This window comes from Herpailurus yagouaroundi, unplaced genomic scaffold (assembly GCF_014898765.1).
Source record: "Herpailurus yagouaroundi ecotype Mexico unplaced genomic scaffold, PumYag 186, whole genome shotgun sequence".
Classification (NCBI taxonomy): Eukaryota; Metazoa; Chordata; class Mammalia; order Carnivora; family Felidae; genus Herpailurus; species Herpailurus yagouaroundi.
Genome location: NW_024412417.1, coordinates 20,195,200 through 20,215,916, shown reverse-complemented (window position 1 = coordinate 20,215,916; position 20,717 = coordinate 20,195,200). Strand labels below are relative to the sequence as shown.

The following is a 20,717-nucleotide window of genomic DNA, read 5'->3' as shown; positions in this document are numbered from 1 at the left end:
ATGGTACAAGGTATCAAAGAGCAGAGCAAAGGAAAAAAGAAATGGCCTGTGGAAGAGGCCAATTTTATTAAGCCTTGCAAAGAAGTTTGTGTTTGTGGTTAATTTCCAAGGTAATGTCAACAATTCTGAGTGCCTTACAGAAAATTGTCTAGTCTGGAATCCATGGTTTCTCCAAGTAACTAAAAATTGACATGTTAATCATAACATAGCTAAATAGAATTATGTGCAAATCAGATACAGGTGTCATCAATGAGAAATTGGAATTGACAATGTTCTATCCATGATCCTCACTTTTTTTTTTCTTTTTATCTGACCCAGGCACAGAGCACAGTCAGTAGATTTCTGTGATGGGGTATCTTGGGCATCTCACGTAATATTTGTGCTCTGTAGGATCTTGCAGTGAGAACAGCTCCTCTAGATGGGCCGGGTATCCATGCCAAACTTTATAATAGCTTATGATCCTTTTAAATGGCTTGCTTCTCCTGTAATAAATGAATTTTCTCTGTGGAGAATTAGCTCCTGGGAGGAAGGCGAGCATGAACATTTGGGGAAGGAGTGGGAGAAATAAACAAGTGGAGTTGGTGAGAATATTTTTGACAGGGGATTAAAAAACAAAACTTAAAGGTTTACAAATGATCTCTTCTTACTGAAGGCCAACTCTGCAGACATTTCTGAAGAATTCTCTTTCTTAAACTAAAATCCTAATCTGATCAGAGGCAGATAGAAATGAGAAGGAAAAAAAAAGATTGGAATTTGGAGTCAGAGAAACATGGGCTTTAGTTTAGCCTCCATTATTTATTAGGTACGTGAGCCAGAGCCCCGAGACTTACTATTCTGGAAAATGGGTTAATAGTGGCATCTACCTCACTGAGTTAAATGAGCTAATATATGAGTGCTTAACATGGTGTCCAGAATTTAGTAAAAGTGTCCTAAGTGGGTTTTAGTCAGTAGTGGTAAAAATGATACTAGTGGACATGATGAAGAAGATGGCGATGGTGGTGATGATGTTCATATTAGTTTTCTCAGGCTGCTGGTGCAAAGTATCACAGACTGGGAGGCTTACACAACAGGAATTACCTTCTCAACAATTCTGGAGGCTAGAAGTGCAAGATCAAGATGTCAGCAGGATTGGCTTCTTCGGAAACCTCTCTCCTTGGCTTATAAAAGGCTATCTTGTCTCTGTTCCTCAACGTAACCTTTCTCTGTTCCTGTGTCCAAGTTTTCTGTTCTTACAAGGACACTAGTCAAACTGGACTGGGATTAATTAAATTTAATTACCTTTCTTTAAAATCCTGTTTCCAAAAACAGCCACATTCTTAGGTACTGGGGGTTAGGACTTCAACATTATGAATTTGGGGGGTGGACACGATCCAACCCATAACAGTGATGTTGATGATGATGATGATGATGATAATGTTACCCGGAAGTAAAGGACAATGTTGGGGGAAGGACTGAAATTCACCTAGGCCCCTTATGAAGTTGGTTCCCTTCTTCCCTTTTCCCTTTCTCTCACTTTCCATTTACTGTATTCAGGTATTCGGGAACTGGGCAGGGTCCGCAGAATTCTGTCTCCTCTTTGTGGAAAGCATTCTTCTTGTCCACCACACCAAGGGATTTAGACTGGGCTGAGGAAGGTATCGTCGAGTTTGACTGTTCATGGCCATGACAAATATGGAACCCTAGCCTCCTTTGAAAATGTTTTGCAATGACTTTGTGCCCATGTGTGTTAGCACTTGAACTGAACTAAATGTAAAGAGCAAGACTGATATTTTTTTAAAGGAGCTTTTCCATTTTTTTTAATGTTTATTTATTTTTGATAGAGAGAGTGCAGGAATGAGGGAGGGACAGAAAGAGAGGGAGGGAGACCGAAGATCAGAGAGTGAAGAGCCTGATGGGAACATGAACTCAAGAACCGTGGGATCATGACCTGAGCTGAAGTCAGACGTTTAACCAACTGAGCTACCCAGGCACCCCCCAGACTGATATTTTTAAGCATGTAGTTTCTTTTTTTTTAAGTCAACTATTATAGTCTAATAACTCATTTCCTGAAATATATTTGAAGATTTTATTGTACTATAGTAATGTTTAATACTTGAAGAGATATTTATTCAGTATCGCAGGTGAGTTATTAAAAATTCCCATCTAACTTAATTTGTATCTTAGTGACTGCACTGTAGTAAAAGGTCAGTGGTGAATTCTTCAGGTAATAACCACATACATAGTACCTAATATACCTGTTTACAAGCTGCAAACAATATATTCTATTTGTGTAAAGTAAGAAGGAGGCATTTCTGTAACGTTCAAAAATCTGTATTTAAATCCTAGTTTGGCTGTGTGTTCTTGGACCAGATTTTTCCCTGAACCTAACTCACTTCACATAACTGAATACTTCACACACTTCACATAATGTAAATGAGAGGTACCAGCTTTATAGCATGATGCTCAAAATCAATGTAAAACTGTGTTCATAAAGCATCTGGAACAGGGCTAGGGCACAGAAGGTCATTGGTGAAGGTCGACTCAGAAGAGAATTCCCAGGTCAAAATTAGATTAGCTCCTTACTGTCTCTCCTGACTTGTAGTGTGGAATCCTGCATATTTCTCATGGTCACATTGAGAAATAGGCTGGTTGCAGTAGACTCGGAAGTGAAGTGTGGAGAAGCAGATCCAAGCCAGAGCCCGTCGTGTTCTTTTCTGCTGCTCAGCCCAGCACCACTGGGCTGCTGAGTTGGTTTGTCACAAAGCCATCAGCCCATCTGTTCCATATAAAGTGTCCCCTTCTCACAAAAAGGAGGCAGAATCCCTTTGGATGATTTCAAAAGGAAAGAACTTTTTAACTTTAGAATTTGGTGATGTTTCATTTATGTGTGATTTACTGGGTTGACAGCTAGTTGAAATTATATTTGATTTTGAGTAAGTGTGGTTTTGGAGCCAAGTATACCCACACGCACACTCACATTTACACACGTTTCTCATTGAGACGTGTCAGTTGAATACAGATGTAAATCAGAATTGCAAAGAGGGGATTGTCAAAAAGCAGTACTTCTGGATGAAAGGTATCTTGTTCTGTTTCGTTTTTTCGTGTAATGTCAGCAAGAAATATTTCTGACACAGAATTGTTATCCTATTTAAGTAATTGCAACATTCTCAAGTTGCTGCCTTACATAGTGGGTGCCAAATCTCTGAAACGAGATTAATAGGGAAGTCTGAACAAGTTTTTCCTGTAATAATATCCTACAGCTGAATTGCCCTTAACATCTTATCAGATGCACTCACATGCATTCTTTGGATTTTCACATCGACTCTGTGAGGACAACAAAAAAAGGTTATTATTATATATCCCCATATATTTAGTAGCTTACTTGCCCAAGTTCCTAGTAAGTGGCATTGCTAAGGCTCAAACCCAAATTATTCATTTAGCTGTCATTTAGGGAGCATCTAGCATGTGCCATGAAGTAGTGGGGATATAAAAGAACAGACTGTGTTCCTGCCTTCAGAAGGCCCTAGTCTAGTGGGAAAGTCAAACAATTGTGTAGTTGTGAGACAATGCAATAAACCCCAGGATGCAAGTTTTCACGGAGTACTAGGGAACATTAAGGAGCCACACGTATACAAGCCTAGGGAAGGAAGAATCCAGAGAAGGCTGCTTGGAGTGGATTTCCATCAGTCTCAAAGTTGTAAGTATCCCAAGGGTTAGGGCAGGGAGTGGGAGAGCATTCTAGGCAGAGAAAATGATAAGTTGAAAAACATAAAAATGGTGGAGAGCATGGATCGTCAGGGAAGTGTAAGTTGTTTGGAATTCCGGAATACAGCGGGGGAAGGGAGGAGTGGCAGATGATGGGTTCGATGGGTAGGTGGGATCGGTCCTCTTGAGGCCCTGGGGAGCTGTTGAATGGCTTTGAGGACAGTGATATCCAATTCCATTTTAGAAAGGCCACTCCAGCCAGAGAGTCAGCCTCCTTGCGTAGGGGGCAAAATAACAGGCCAGGGAATGAAGAAAGAGCTTTAAAACATTTCAGCAGTTAAACGATAAAGGTTGTGTTAAGTCATTGGGGATGGAAAGAAAATAGGTGGTTAAAACTGTAGGCTGGACACACTTATATGAGCTGTTTATCTGTCCTCTTTTCTCCTCTTCCTTTACGGGCAACCCCGTTTTTCCCTCATACTCCAAATGAACCACCCTCATTTTCTTCCGCCAGCATGAACCAAACCCAAACATTTTTAAGCTAAAACAGGTGTACTGGAATGAAAACCACATCTTCAAAACAGCCTCTAAAGTGAACCTAAACCAAATCAATATTTTACATGGTTTGTGTTCTTAACAGGCATTTGGGATTAATTCAAAACAAGCTTTATGGTCAGAAACTATTTGAAAGAACAGCAGAGGGTGAGGTTGCCTGTGCTAATGGCAGAAGGAAAGAAAATATCAGTCAGGCGGCAACAAGGCTGTCCCTGAGGACGGTAATTCTATTGCCCCTTTCGACTCTGAAGCTTGGATTTCCTTAGTAGTAACTGGCTTTTAGCAGGAGTTAAGTATTAGCATTTGAGCACTGGGAGCCCCAAGCATTTTAACATTTCTCATGTTTTCTCTCCCAGCCGAGGTCCCCATGGGCGGAGTAATGGAGCTTCATCGTACAAGTCTGGCAACAGCCCCCCCTCCCCACGGGAGAAGGACTTCCTGTCCATGCTGTGCAGGAATCAGCTGAGTCCCGTTAACATCCATCCCAGCTATGCGCCTTCTTCCCCAAGTAGTAGCAACTCCGGCTCCTACAAAGGAAGTGACTGCAGCCCAGTCATGAGGTGAGTGCTGTTCATTTCCCAGGTCGTGAGGCTTAGTGTGTCCTACTTGGTAAGTTTTCTTTAAAAAACTTAGAAAAAAAGAGGAGGCGGTTACCTGGGTGGCTTGGTTAAGCATCCAACTCTTGGTCTCAGCTCAGGTCATGATCTCTCAGGTTCGTGACTTCAAGTCCCACATCAGGTTTTGCACAGTCAGAGCAGAGCCTGCTTGGGATTCTCTCTCTCTCTCTCTCTCTCTCTTTCTTTCTTTTTCTGTCCCTCCCCTACTCATGGTCTCTCTCTCTCAGAATAAACTTCAAAAAATTTAAAAACTTAAAAAAAGTTATGCATCTCTTGAGCTCCTGCCTTATTCTGTAAAAAGCCACTTCTCTTTCTTTCCCGCATTAAGCTGATCCTTCAAGGGCAGCTGCAGAAAGAACACAAACCATGATTTATGGTAAGGCTCAGCAGCCCGGGGAGGGACTGGATAAGGAGGAAAAATGGCACTGTGGCAGGGGGAGGGTCCCCAGAACAGGAAAGAATCATGCACGTGTTCATTCAAATGTCAGGTATCTGTTGAGTGCCATGTTGTGCCAGGGGCCGTGTAAAGCACTAGGAATGGGACAGTGGACAGCAGGGAGGGTCCGTGTGCCAACTGCCCAGACGATACCAAAGACATTGCTCATCTAGTGACAAAGACATGTTAAGGCTTTTCTGCAAGTACCTGTTGCTGTGTATGTTTGTAAGAGGTCAGGAGGCTGTCCAACTCAGTCTGGAGGGATCAGAGTAAATGACATTGAAATGAAATCCGAAAGTCAAGCAAGGAATTAATTAGTCCCTGGGGGGCATGAGGCTGCAGAAAAAAGACGTCCACAACCAAAGGGGCCACAACAGGGGGACTGGAAGGTTGGGAGGTGGACACAGGCCATCTAGATGAAGTGCAGGTTCAGCGGGACCAGGGCAAGGGCTCCAGCATTGGGGAGAAAGCTGCTAGCCCTCCTTCCTCAGCCTTCTTCCTTCTGGGTGGCCATTCTCGTTAGTCAGCTGTCTTCCAGCAGGGATGCCCAGCCCCAGCCAGGCCTGAGAGGGGCTGACATTCCAGCTCAGGAAGATTTCTACAACACCAGGCATCTCTCTTACAAAACACACACTCTGGTGACAGTGGAGTGGCCTTTCCCCTTTGGAATGAGGAAACTTTCCACCAAATCAGCACACTCTTGCCAGGGATTGATTTTGGAACTGTTTGAATTCAACTAATAACAATCGGGATGTTTAGGCAGTGGCACATTGTGTGGAAAGTCAGGCCGTCTCGCTCCAGTCCTTCCCCCCTCCACCCGTCCCACTCATTGTCCTCTAACAGTGCATTACTCCGAATCAATCCACAGGCAGGCCTGTGCACAATCATGTATTATTTTGTATGAGGTCATTGTTAAGCCATAGAAAACTCCTCCCTCTCCACTGTGTACACCCTCTCCACAAACACCCTCCCCACACTCTCCTGAGTGATGAGCAGTCCTAAGATCAGCAGGTAACATTACAACCCCTTCTTAAGTGAATCCTGCATCATTGAGGTTTCAGACCCCGGTACCCAGCTGTCTTTTCTTCCCTAGCTGTGAGCTGTGCCGTCACTTTTCTTTTTATAGAAAAAGTAACATTTCATTGCTTGGATTGTTTCAGGCGGTCTGGAAGGTACATGTCCTGTGGTGAAAATCATGGTGTCAAACCCCCAAACCCAGAGCAATATTTGACTCCTCTGCAGCAAAAAGAGGTTACAGTGAGACACCTGAAGACCAAGCTGAAGGAATCGGAGCGCCGGCTTCATGAAAGGTGAATCTGCATTCCTTGCACGCTGAGCTAAGGATGGTTTCTTTTTCCATGAAATCAAACACAAACCCACACTATAGAGAAATAGAAAAGAAAATTGTTTTCATTTTTGGTAAATTCCTGAAATCAGCCTTTCAAAAGAGCCATTTCCTATTCCTCAGTGATTTGGCTGTTTCAGGAGCACCGGGGACCCTCTAAGGTTTGAGGGGAACCTCTGCTTCTGGGTGTGTACAGCTCGGACATGAAGGGTTGGGTGTGTGCGTGGCTATTTTTAAATGGCAGGAACACTGGCAGGAACAATCCCATACTTCCAGCAGTAAGGGTCACACATGGGGCCCCTACTGAGTCCTGTTTATCTCTCTGAGAGCGTGGACGGCCATGTGCACTATGATTCCTGCAAGCTATTTCTGGGCCGAAGGAAGAGGTTCATTATTCTTGGCTAAGTGTTAAGGTAAAAAACAAAAACCAAAAAAAAAAAAAAAAAAAAAAGCCCATGCTTAAGAGATCTTATCACAGAGAAAAGAAAAGACCTTTGACATCTTGGGGCAGGCCAGATTTTCTGCTTCATGATTTCCCTCGGAACTTTTTGGGATAGATGAATGGAGCTCTGACCAGGGTGGCTGAGAGTTCAGGGCAGGGGTGGCGTGAGTCAGACCTTACTCTCTGGAAGTCTTTGTTTATGATTTGAAGAATCCCTGTGAGGGTTTGAGCAGTCATGGCAGGGAAGCAGGGGAAGGCAATGAAACTGGAGACTACTCCGGTCTAAACTTAAGCAAAATTAACAACATCTCCTCATGTATATCAGGATCCTGACTGCCTGGTTTTCATATCCACTGAGAATATGAGGACTTGTATTTACATTGTGAAGAAATTATCAGGAGGAATCGCCAACAAAGATCTTGAAATCAGGGTCCTGTGAAGGATCTAAAAAATGGGATAGATTTTCTTCAGTGTAGGATGGATCCACTAGCATTTTCCCCTGAGAAGAGAGGGAATAATTTTCACAAAGTCCTTGCAATATGCAGCATTTTATAATTCAAAAAAATTCAAATTATTACTGGAATATGATCAGAACAGTTCTGCAAGGCTAAAACTTACCAGTTTGCCTTCCATCTTTGATCGGTAATTAAAAGTGAAATGAACTTTACTTCCAGAAAGTGTAGATATACGAAAAAGGTGGTCTACGGACATAAAAGGAGGCTAAGAAACTCTAATGTGTCCTATTAAGGAAATTTCAAATATTAAATACCGAATAGAGGCTAATGCTTACACTTCGCGCATCGCCTGATAGCACTCAAAAAGAAAAGAAAATCAGACAATAGTCACATTTTTTATTCTGATTCTAGTTACTCTTATCATTTTTGCTATTTTGCAATTAAGGGGGGCAGTTCCCGGCTAATACCTGTGAGAGAAAAGAAAAAATCAAAACTGATTTAACCTCCAAGTTTCAAGGGCAAGAGCCCAGGCTCCTGGCCTTAGGGCAGAATCGCTAGGCGCCCGGTTGGAAGTTGACCTTGCCTTCTCCCTGCAGGGAAAGCGAGATTGTGGAGCTCAAGTCCCAGCTGGCCCGGATGAGGGAAGACTGGATTGAAGAAGAGTGCCACCGCGTGGAGGCCCAGCTGGCCCTGAAGGAAGCCAGGAAGGAGATCAAACAGCTCAAACAGGTCATCGAAACTATGAGGAGCAACTTGGCTGATAAAGATAAAGGCATTCAGAAATATTTTGTGGACATAAATATTCAAAACAAGAAGTTGGAGTCTCTACTGCAGAGCATGGAGATGGCGCACAGTGGCTCCCTGAGGGATGAACTGTGCCTGGACTTCCCATGCGATTCCCCAGAGAACAGCTTCCCCCTCGGCACCCCTTTCGGCAAGATGGCAGACGGGCTGTCTCCGGAGGAGCAGGGCACCGAGGAAGGGGCCGACGGCGAGCCGCTGGTGGGAGACGGTCTGGCCGACCGCACAGATTTGCTGGATGGCATGGTGACCACCGCCACCGCAGAGGCGGGCGACCTGGAGCTCCTTCACCCCGCCCCCGCGGCAGCGGCCCTCGACGGCCTCCCCCTGGCGGTGGGGGAGGAAGAGGGCAGTGCGGTGGTGGAGCGAGCGGTGCAGACCGACGTGGTGCCCTACAGCCCCGCCGTCTCGGAGCTCATTCAGCACGTGCTCCAGCTCCGGGACCCGTGGCCCTCGAGCTCAGCATCGCCTGACGAGTCCGGGGCTGACTCGACAGAAAGCTTAAGCTTCCCCGAGTCCATCTCTGCGTTCATGGTGGATTTAACGCCAAGAAACCCCAACTCGGCCATCCTTTTGTCTCCCGTGGAGACCCCCTCCGCCACGGTGGATCCGGAAGCTCCCGCAACCCGCCTCATGAGCGAGCTGGATTTTGCAGGCCCCATGGAAGAGAGGTTGGACGGCATCATCCCGCTGTCGCGCGGGGCCGTAGGGACGCAGTACTGGAGCAGCAGTTTCCTGGTGGATCTCCTGGCTGTGGCTGCCCCCGTGGTCCCCACTGTTCTGTGGGCATTCAGTACTCAGAGAGGGGGGACGGATCCCGTCTACAACATCGGGGCCTTGCTCCGGGGCTGCTGTGTGGTCGCCCTGCATTCGCTCCGCCGCACCGCCTTTCACATCAAAACCTAAAATAGAAGTCGTCGTTTCCGTGTGCCAATCTGTCCTGTGTGGCGTCGTGCCAGGTGGAGAAACAGCAGGTCGACTTGCGGCGGCCTCTAGTCTGTCGTTTTTGCTCCTCGGTATTTGATTTGCACTATATTTAGTTGAAGCCTGTTCACTGTTTAAAGCCGGAGGTATCTTCAAAGGCATGGAGACCTGGTTCAAGTAAATGCCCCACCAGTGGTAGAGAAAGCATGCTCATGACCCTGCCGTGTCGTCTGAGGTACCCGTTCTTATCCTAGTGGTTCAGGAAGAGAAAATGCAGAGTTTGCACTTTTCAAGACAGCTTCTGTAAGGCTGGCATGTTATCTCCTTGCTTTGCTTTGTGCCGTTTTAAAATGTGTAATTGTTACAGCATTCCAATGGTCTTGTGCACAGCAGGGGACTGTAACCAAAAATAAAACTGTACTTGTGTAATTGGTTTGAAGAAGTCTTGAATAGCTCCTTAGCGTCTTACTTGGGGTTGATAAGATTTGAGTGTTTGCAATTTTTTACTAAATGTAGCTTCAAAGTCGTGAAATGGCTTGTTTGTTCCTAAACCTGTTAATTGATGAGACTGTATGTAAGTTTACGATGTATTAACTTATTTTTTGCTTATTATATAGTGTTTTATTGGAAATTGTTTGTAACCACACACTTCAGCATGATGAAAATAAAGATTAGTGTTTACATTTAAATAAATGTTTTATCCTCCCGTAAAATAATTACCTGTGTGGTTTTACTTCTGTAAATGGTAAGAAAGGCTAAATGGATACTTTCTTCTTTATCAGTAGGGGTCTATAAAAAATGGACTTAAGAAATGAGAAAGAGGGAAAACAATGATTAAAAGAGGCGAGGATTTCCTACTCTAAAAAAGCATTGTTTCTGACTGAAAGTAGCTTTGATTGCTCTGAAATTACTGATACATTTGTTTGTTCATACATTTATTCACTAAGATGTGTTGAGTATTTTCAGAAAAGTTGGGTTGATTTTCTTTAAGCATGTCAGGGATGCAGAGGGGGAGAATGTGCTAGCACCCTATGCTTCCTCCCCTTGGAATAATAGGGTGGCTGGGAAGGATGAGGTAATATTTGATCTCTGTTACTTTATTTGTCCCTTGTGAGGTGGGGTATTCTATTTTACAGATAAGGGAGCTAAACCTCAAAGAGGTAAAATGCTCACAGTTTCATGGTTCATCTCTAGAAGCCAGGATTTCAAGTGTCTGCAAAGCAAATGGTTTTTTCCACTCTACCACAAAGCGAAGAGAAGATCCTAAGTTCTCACCCAGAGACTCTTCTTCCCATAGCACTTACCACGTTTAAACATACTGTATTTTGACTTTCTATGTCTTGATTATTGCCCATTTCCCCCACTAAAATACTAGGTCTCTGAGGGCAGGGATCTGTGTTCTGTTTTGTTCACAGTTGTATGTCAAGAACTTAAAACAGTATGCATAGTAGGCGTTCTAAAAATTGTCGTTGAATGAATTAATTCACCCAACAAATACTTCTGGGTGCTGGGCACTTCACTGGATCAGTCAGCAATACTGAAGGGGACAGATAAGGTTTCTGCCTTCAGGGAGTTTAGGTTCTGTCCGTGAAAGACACAGAACATGCCAATAAATGAAGAAAATCATTTTAGGTAAGTACTAAGTGCTAAGTACTTCCAAGTAAATAAAGTGTTTTGACCAAGAGTAACAGGAATAATGGCAAGGAACAAATCTCTGAAGAAATAACATTAGTACTGATGGATTAAAAAGTGCCAGGTATGTGCAGATATGGGAGTAAATTGTTGCAAAAAGAACAAAAGCAAAAGTTCTGAGTCAGAAAGGGGTTGGGCATGTGATGGGGCATCAAGGAGGCCAGAGTGGCTAGAGTGGAGGAAGAAGTGGAGTAAGCCGGCGACTGGGAGAAGTGGAGAGGAAGCGAGTTCATATGGGGCCATGTAACCATGTTAGGGTTGGTTTGAATTCCTTCCCGGTGCAATGAGAAATATGAATGGACTTTAAACAGGACAGTGATATAATCTGGGGTTTTTTTCTTGTTTCTTTTCTTCCTTTTTTGTAACTATGGCTGCCATGTGCAGAAGGCGTTGTAAGCAGGCAGGAGTGGAAGCAGGGAGACCAGTGAAATAGTCTAGATGAGTGATTATGACAACTTGGAGGTGGAAGTGGATATAGAGACTAACTTGAATAAAGATACAACTTAGAACTGAGGTGATTTGCAGAGAGATCGGATGTGGGGAGGGGAAGCGGTAGAGTTTAAGAAAGAGAGAAATTAAGGATGACTCTGGAGCACCTGAGTCAATGGTAGTACCATTTACTGAGAATGGAAAGAGAAACACATTAGGGAGAATAATTTGAGGTGTCTATTAAATATATATGTGGAAATGTCAAGTGCATAATTTTACATATGACTGTGAAAATCACAGGAGTCATTGGGGCTGGAGTTATAAACCTGGGGCTTTTCAGCATTTACATACTATTAAAATGATGGGATGGATAAAATCATCCAGAGAGAGCATAAGGAAAGAAAGAAGGCCAAAGACTGAGTCGTAGGGCATGTCCACATTCAAATAGAGGATAGAGAACCAACAAACCAGGCTGAGAAGAAGCAGCCCAAAAGTAGGAGAAAAACCAGGTGAAGGTAGTACTGGGAAAAATCAAGAGAGGAGAGCGATTCAAGAGTAGAGTGGTCAACTGTGGAAATCCAACCAAGAAGTTGAGTAACAGGAGAACAGATGCATGCCCACTGGCTTTGACAAACTCTTAGTGACTGTCCAGATCTTTTTCTTTGAAGAAATAGACGATTGAAGTGGGTTGGAGAGTGAATGGAAGAGAGAAAGTAGAAATCAACGTGTGCCGCTAATTTTTTAAATAAGTTTCACTGTCAAAAGGAGTAGGGAAGTTGGTAGTAGTTACAAGGGGATAGGAATTACAAGTGTTTGTTTTATTTTTCAATATTGAGAGGAGATAGAACACGTTTGTATGCTTTCATAGTTGAGAAATGGAAAGAAATTGATAACCTAGGAGAGAAAGGATTAAGTGAAGGAGAGAAGATGAGAAGGGATAGGATGTAGGGCAAGCGTGTGGACAGAAGTAGTTTGTCTCTGGTAGGACATTTCTTCTACTGGAATACACACGTGCCTGAGGGCACACATGGGCACTTAGCACACCATAGAGGAATTTGGCTGAAATGGAAGGGAAACTATTTCTGGAGGTGAATAATCGGAAATGTCCCAAAATAATGAGCTGTGCTGACTCCGGTCCCTTCCTGTAGTCCAGCCTAGACCAATACCTAGATGCTGTTTTCTTCCTTAGAGTCCCTCCCTATGTTTATTTTTAGTCATTGCTAAATTAAAGCATTTTTACCTTCAGAAAAATTATAAACTTGTTTTTGGTATCCACTGTTGCTACAGAAACAAATATAACACACAAACTCAGCACTGTTCTTCATCAATTCAAGATGGATGGGAAGATGGGCTCTGGTGAAGAATTCTCCATGAACCACAAATATTTATGCTGATTATCAAATTGGAGGCAGCTGATCACAAACAGTGAATTGCTTTGTAGTCATAACGATCTGTGTCCCTCTTTAAGTAAAACAAAAGATTCAAACAAAATTATCTCATCTGAAACATTGGACGCTGAGTATCCTATCCACATTGAAACGAATGTGTGCGAAGGTGAAACAGGAGATCCTGGACCAGTTCTGTTTTTCTTTTCCTCACCCTCTGTCTCCCCACCCTTCCTCCCCTTCTTCAGAGTTTCAGTCTGTGGAAAATTACTGCTTTTATTCAGAACAGTCTCTCACAAATGAGTCCCTTGGAGTAAATAAAAGATGAAACATAGCTTGCCTTTCGGAAGCCCAAGGCGTTGGCTGGTTTTGTGGACAGGATGATCTGATCTCATAGAAAGAAGTACTCAAAGTTGCTTTCAGTAATTGTGTGCCTGTGATGAACAAATAGGCAGGAACATGGAAAAAGAAGAACAATTCTACTCTATTGAACAAATTGCTGTCCCATCAAAGCAAATGTTAAACATTTCCTACAGTTATGTGTGCAAACATTCCAATTTATAAGAAAAGATTTTTTCCCAAAGGGATATGCTGACCTTTCCAAGTTGAGCTGTTCGGAAAGGGGGAAAAATGCATTGCACTCAGATGCCAAGCGTTGCTGACATTTGTGGCAGGAGAGAAAGGAAGTCTGTGATTTGAATCTGTCATAGGCCTTGCCTAAGTAGTGGTTGGGTCTGCTATGTTTTTCTCTTGAGGACTTTTCATTTTAAAAGGTTTAGGGGTAGTTTCTAATTTCCATTTTGGCTCAGTGAGCACTTCTTTTTCTACTACTTGTGTACTCTACACAATTCATTTATTCCCAATCTTACCAGGCAAAGTGTACACAATGAAGGAATAACCTAGGAAATTAACAATCAAATCTTGAAAGTATGTCAAACTCTCAGTTGTTCCAAACAAAAACAATTAGAAAGTCCACATAGAGTAAAACCATAGTATATCAGGTAATATTTTTAAATCTCTGGAAGACACACTGTGCTGTGACTGCTGATTCTCTTACAGTCACAATGGCTATAACTAATGGTTACAACAATAATTCCAAATAATTCTTAAAATCTCAAAAAGACTTAAATGCTACTCCGAAAAGTTGGTATTAAAAGTTGTGAATACTTCAGTAGTGTTTAAGTTTTGTAAAAGGTGTATCTCTCTTTTTTTTAAGTTTATTTATTTTGAGAGAGAGAGCAGCATGAGTGGGGGAGAGAGAGAGAGAGAGAGAGAGAGAGAGAGAGAGAGAATCCTAAGCAGGCTCTACACTGTCAGTGCAGAACCCAAGGTGGGGCTTGAACCCATGAACCATGAGATCATGACCTGAGCCAAAATTGGATGCTTAACCGAGCCACCCAAGCACCCCAAAAGGTGTAGCTCTTTTTTTTTTTAATGTTTCAACATAAAAATCCTATACATAAGTCACATAAAAGTGAAGTTGGGGCACAGGACACCCAGCCTGGAGCCCTGCCATTTGCCTCCCTCTCCTCCCCTGCAGTGGTCTCAGTATCACCTCTGAGAACAGCTAGAAAACCAGTTCACTAAATACCAACCAGTTCATGTAAGAGCCCCTGTGAGATACCTCTCAGTTCCCTGCACTAGTATTCTGAGTAATACTAAAGGGCTCTGTCCTCTCCTGTCCTAAACAAATGAAGGCTTCTTGGAGATGTTTTCTTTCTTTCTTCCTTCCTTTTTTAAATATTTATTTATTTATTTACTTACTTACATCCAAGTTAGCATATAGTGCAATAATGATTTCAGGAGTAAATTCCAGTCATTCATCCCCTATGTATAACACCCAATGCTGATCCCAACAAGTGCCTTCCTCAATGGCCCTTACCCACAACCCCTCTAGCAACCCTCAGTTTGTTCTCTATATTTAAGAGTCTCTTATGTTTTGTCCCCCTCCCTGTTTTTATATTATTTTTGCTTCCCTTCCCTTATGTTTATCTGTTTTGTATCTTAAAGTCCTCATATGAGTAAAGTCATATGATATTTACCTTTTTATCTTGTTGCAAATGGCAAGATTTCATTCTTTTTGACTACTGAGAAATACTCCATTGTATATATATACCACATCTTCCTTATCCATTCATCCATCAATGGACATTTGGGCTCTTTCCATACTTTGGCTATTGTCAATAGCACTGCTATAAACATTGGGGTGCATATGCTCCTTTGGAACAGCACACCTGTATCCTTTGGATAAATAGCTAGTAGTGCAATTGCTGGGTGGTAGGGTAGGTCTATTTTTAACTTTTTGAGGAAACTCCATACTTTTTTCCAGAGTGGCTGCACAAGTTTGCATTCCCACCAGCAGTGCAAAAGAGATCTTTCTCTACATCCTCACCAGCACATCTGTTGTTGCCTGAGTTGTTAATTTTAACCATTCTGACTGGTGTGAGGTGGTATCTCATTGTGGTTTTGATTTGTATTCCCCTGATGATGAATGATGTTGAGCATTTTTTCATGTGTCTGTTAGCCATCTGGATGTCTTCTTTGGAGAAGTGTCTATTCATGTCTTTTGCCCATTTCTTCACTGGATTCTTTGTTTTTTGGGTGTTGAGTTTGAGAAGTTCTTTATAGATTTTAGATACTAATCCTTTATCCGATATGTCATCTGCAAATATCTTCTCCCATTCCATTGGTTGCCTTTTAGTTCTGCTGATTGTTTCCTTTGATGTACAGAAGCTTTTTATTTTGATGAGGTCCAAATAGTTTTTTGCTTTTGTTTCCCTTGCCCCCAGAGATATGTTACATAAGAAGTTGCTGCGGCTGAGGTTAAATATATTTTTGCCTGCTCTCTCATCTAGGATTTTGATGGCTTCCTGTCTTACATTGAGGTCTTTCATCCATTTTGAGTTTATTTTTGTGTATGGTGTAAGAAAGTGGTCCAGGTTCATTCTTCTGCATGTCGCGGTCCAGTTTTCCCAACATTATTTGCTGAAGAGACTGTCTTTATTCCATTGGATATTCTTTCCTGCTTTGTCAAAGTTTAGTTGGCCATACGTTTGTGGGTCCATTTCTGGATTCTCTATTCTGTTCCATTGATCTAAGTGTCTGTTTTTGTGCCAGTACCATACTGTCTTGATGATTACAGCTTTGTAATACATCTTGAAGTCCGGGATTGTGATGCCTCCTGCTTTGGTTTTCTTTTTCAAGATTTCTTTGGCTGTTGGGGTTTTTTCTGGTTCCATACAGATTTTAGGTTTGTTTGTTCTAGCTCTGTGAAGAATGCTGGTGTTTTCACCTCTTTGGTTAGGTTTATTCCTAGGTATTTTGTGGGTTTGGGTACAATTGTAAATGGGACTGATTCTTTGATTTCTCTTTCTATTGCTTCTTATTGGTATGTAGAAATGCAACCAATTTCTATGCATTGATTTTATATCCTGTGACTTTACTGAATTCCTGGATCAGTTCTAGCAATCTTTTAGATTTTCCATATAGAGTATCATGTCCTCTGTGAAAAGTAAAAGTTTAATTTCCTCCTTGCCAATTTGGATGCCTTTTATTCTTTTGTGTTGTGCTTGCTGAAGCTAGGACTCGTGGAGATGTTTTCTAATCTTTTCTCATACATGTTTGCCAGTGATCTATTGGTTTAACTGTGAAGAGGATCTCTCATTTTCAGTACCGAGGCCATAAAAACATTTGGGACCATGGTGATGCAGAATGATTCTGGCTGTAAAGCCCACAGCCAGCCCCCTTGTGAATGGTTTTAGAGGCAGGCATCCTGCCTCCTGCTCCTCACTGCCCTGGAGTTCCTCCCTATTGTGATCTTCTGATCGGCCTTCAGGGATAGTTTTACTTTCATTCCCGGAAGCTGTCATTTTTGGTCAAAGTAATTTTGAATAACTTTGACAAATTTTGCCCGAGTAGAACTGTAATGAACTGGAGTATGAGAACTATTAACAACTGCAATATTTCTCCAATTTGATGGTGTGGTAAAGCCCTCCTTCTCCTTCCTCACAATCAAATAGCTCACAGTGTTTGAAATGGTTTTCCAGCCTTACTTTCTACAGTAAACAATAGGTACTGGCATTTTAAACTGACCTTTAATTCTTCTGAACCAGCACATTATTTCTGGCTTATTGGTTATATAGAGAAAATGAACAACGAAAGCAGTCTTAATAATGTTCACATCTCCCACTGAAAGTAGTATACAGAAAAAAAATTTAAAAGTGATCACCCATGTACTTATTATTTATTTTGAGAGAGAGAGTGCATGCACGCAAGCAGAAGAGGGGCAGAGAGAGAGGGAGGGAGAATCACAAGCAGGCTCTGTGCTCTCAGTGCAGAACCTGACATGAGGCTCGATCCCACAAACTGTGAGATCATAACCTAAGCCAAAATAAAGAGTTGGAAGCTTAACCAACTGAGCCACCCAGGCTCAGTGTACTTATCTTACTCCATACTTACTCCATAAGTACTCAGTGAACCCGTGTACTTATCTTACTCCTTAAGGGTTCCTTCTAATCAAGATAGGCAATTATGAGGTTCAGGTGCACTGTGAAGCTTCAAAAAGAAATAAAAAACATCTGTATTTTTATGTGCTTTAAACTTAAATGAAACAAGTTAAATATATCTATATCCTTATGCACATCTTACTTCATTTACCATTACAAAAAAATAGTCAAAAAAATTAAAAATTTGTTTCACAGGCCAATATATCTAATGATGATGACATTGTCTCCATAAAATAGGGAAGCACTGATTTTATTTAGGAATAATCAACACATTTGGAAACCACCTTGATGTGTAAATGAAGGACTATTTTAACAAATAAAACTGGTTTGGGGCAAAAGTTATCTTATAATGAGCCAAACTGACATAAGAATAAGAAACCATAATGATCTCTCTCAGCATACCACCAACTTAGAGTATGTCCTTTGAATTTCCTATGCACAGAAATGATTTTTTCTGTGCCATTTACACTCTCAACCAGATCCTAAAGACACATGTTAAGAACATAACTGGACAAGGTCATAGACACATTTTGTAACAGGAAGGTCTCTGGGTACAGCACTGACCTACACATGCACAAGAACTGTGACCTTGGCCTCATTAGAATAATGACCCAATCGGGGTGCCTGGGTGACTCAGTTGGTTAAGCATCCGACTTCAGCTCAGGTCATGAGCTCACGGTTCGTGAGTTTGAGCCCCACATCAGGCTCTGTGCTGACAGTTCAGAGCCTGGAGTCTGCTTCGGATTCTGTGTCTCCCTCTCTCTCTGCCCCTCCCCCACTCACACTCTCTCAAAAATAAATAAATGTTAAAAAAATAAAAAAAAAATAATGACCCAATCAAGTGACCTAATAGTCATAGTTTTACAACTGCATGAATATAAACCATATTTCATTTTGCCTTGATTATATAATATCTGATCCAAGTAAACTAGGAATACAGTCATAATGGCATTGGCACTCAACTACAGTTATTTATATGAAAATAAAAGCCAAGCTAATTTCCTTATTAAAGAAGTTCTTAGGAAACAAAAATAGGTGTTATCTATTATAATTTGTAACATCATTTTCATTGAGAAAGGAATGAAAAGGAAATTCTGATGGCAAACTTTGTCAGGTGGTAATTTCCAGCAAAGAGGCCTTAAAAATCATAGTCCACAATAATGCTGATTAACCACTAAGGTCATCTGCTCTCAAAGCTTGCTATTTTCCTGTTATTCAAACATGCAACTGCCTGGTTTCTTCATATGTGAGATGGGGTAATGTCTACCTCACTGGATTGTGAGAAGTCATTGATATAATTAGATTCTCAGTTCTGAACACATAAAGCTTTCCCTTTTGTAATTAAACTTGTAGTTCACCATAAAGATGTATTAAAAGTAATATGGCAAAATCAGTCAACTCCCACTGTCCACAGGAAGGGGGCTGCCAATAGAGCACAGCAAAATGTGGAAAGTGTACAGGGCCTCACAACTACCACTTGCTGAGGGTTTATGTATGAGCCAGGCACTATAATGAATACTTATAGTCTCAGTACTTAAAACCACCATCTCCATTTAAATGATTTGCAAACTCAGGCAATTTTTTTAATACTGCACCATTGCTACAACTCAGAATTCTGAGCTCTCACAATTGGTGCAATCAGATTGATACATAGCAAATCATTAACATCCATGGAAGTTCCTGGAAGGAAGGCCACAGACTGGTTGGCCACAGACTTCTGGTGAAAGTTTTTTTCTTTCTTTTTTTTTAAATTTATTTTGAGAGAGAGAGAGAGAGTGAGCGAGCAAGCAGGGGAGGGGCAGCGAGAGGAGAGAATTCCAAGCAAGCCCCAAACTATGATATGAAGCTCAAACTCACGAACTGTGAATTCATGACCTGAGCCAAAATCAAGATTTGGATGCTTAACCAGGCAACCCTCTTGTGAAAGTTTCTATGCAAAAGATCCTGCTGGTGGATTAGCAAGGTCAGTAGCAGGTAGTCAGGGTAGAAAGGTGTGTTTTGGGGGGCCAGGTGTGTGTAGGAAAGTGTGTTCCTAGAATAGGGTCTGTTTCCACCTGTAGAAAACCAAGAGTTTTGGTGAAAAGAATCTTATTACTCTCTGGAGTGCCTGGTTGGCTCAGTTAAACGTCTGACTTCGGCTCAGTCATGACCTGACAGCTCGGGGTTCAGGCCCGGGGTTGGGCTCTGTGCTGGCGACTCAAGAGCCTGGAGCCTGCTTTGGATTCTGTCTCCTTCTCCCTCTCTGCCCCTCCCCTGCTCACGCACTCTCTCTCAAAAATAAATAAACATTTTTTTAAAAAAAGAAAGAAAGAAAAGCATCTTACTACTCTCAAAACTTACCTCAGTTACTTACTGAGCATGCCCAATGGTCATGACTAAGGGGCATGGCAGATAAGAGGTGGGAAGCAAAGTGAAAAATAGCTGAATACAAAAGGAATCACAAGTTGATACTATAACCTTGGAACAACTTTGGTTAAAGTGAAGTAAATTACATGAAGAAAAAAAAAGGCTCCTTGTTATTAGGAGAGAGGACCTCAAATTTTAAAAATCTTTGTAAATGGTAAACACAAGTTTACTAAGTTATTCACTATTGAAATAAGCTCTTCATGGACCCACCATCTTCTTCAGCACTCCAATTCACTGGAGGGGAGAAACTTCTTCCCGGAAGCAAACCCCCACCCCTCAATGTGGTTCAGCCGAAACTACTCACCACAGTAACTTAATTTTCTTACACACCTTATGAAAGATTTCTTTTAAACAAGGGGCTAAAGACTGTGAAAATAGTTGCAGTAGGTTATCTTAAAGCTGAACTACACAGGATTGAACAAGATGTGTGTTAGATATATCAGGCCCAGACCATCCCTTAGTACTTACATCATTAACGACAAAACTTAGGCTTTTTGGAACACTGGCCATGGTTAGATTTGCACTATACTGGTAGCATATAGAGTGGTGTTGGATGCTTGATCCAGATACCAGTTTCTATAGCTACCACCTTCTTCCCAACCACCAATCTTCAACTGAGAATAGTCACCATACTGGTCAGAGGCAAGTGCAGGTCAAAACTGAGGAATTTAAATGCTGAATTTTAAGTTCTCAAATGTTGACTCAGTTAAATTATGCTACTAAAAAAGAGCCAAGAGTCAACTAGAAGATATCCCTAGCTACAGCTTAATAAGAGGAAAATAAGTGGAAACTATATATACACACACACACAGTTTGTATACATATATATAGTGTGTGTGTACACACACACACACAAAACAAAGTTTCACATGTCTGCACATTACTTGGTACCTCAATACATGAAATGCATAATTCAAATAATGGGTAGCACTTCACTAATTCTATATATGACTATCCATATTTCTTTTTTACTTTTACTAATAAGCTCCTAGAACTGGTAATTCTTAATTAAAATTCAAACAAAAACAGAAACTATAAATT

General features: G+C 41.7%; 1 protein-coding gene across 2 annotated transcripts in view; it reads left to right on the top strand.

Moving 5' to 3' along the window:
- SYBU (syntabulin) overlaps positions 1–9,975 on the top strand; it is a 74,415-nt gene extending 64,440 nt beyond the window's left edge. For both annotated transcript variants that reach the window (XM_040494270.1, XM_040494271.1), the window contains 3 exons: positions 4,596–4,799; positions 6,453–6,602; positions 8,131–9,975. In XM_040494270.1, coding sequence (XP_040350204.1) covers positions 4,596–4,799; positions 6,453–6,602; positions 8,131–9,241 — 1,465 coding nt within the window. In that variant the 3' untranslated portion in view covers positions 9,242–9,975. The remainder of the gene's footprint in view (positions 1–4,595; positions 4,800–6,452; positions 6,603–8,130) is intronic.
- Positions 9,976–20,717: the final 10,742 nt, after the last annotated feature.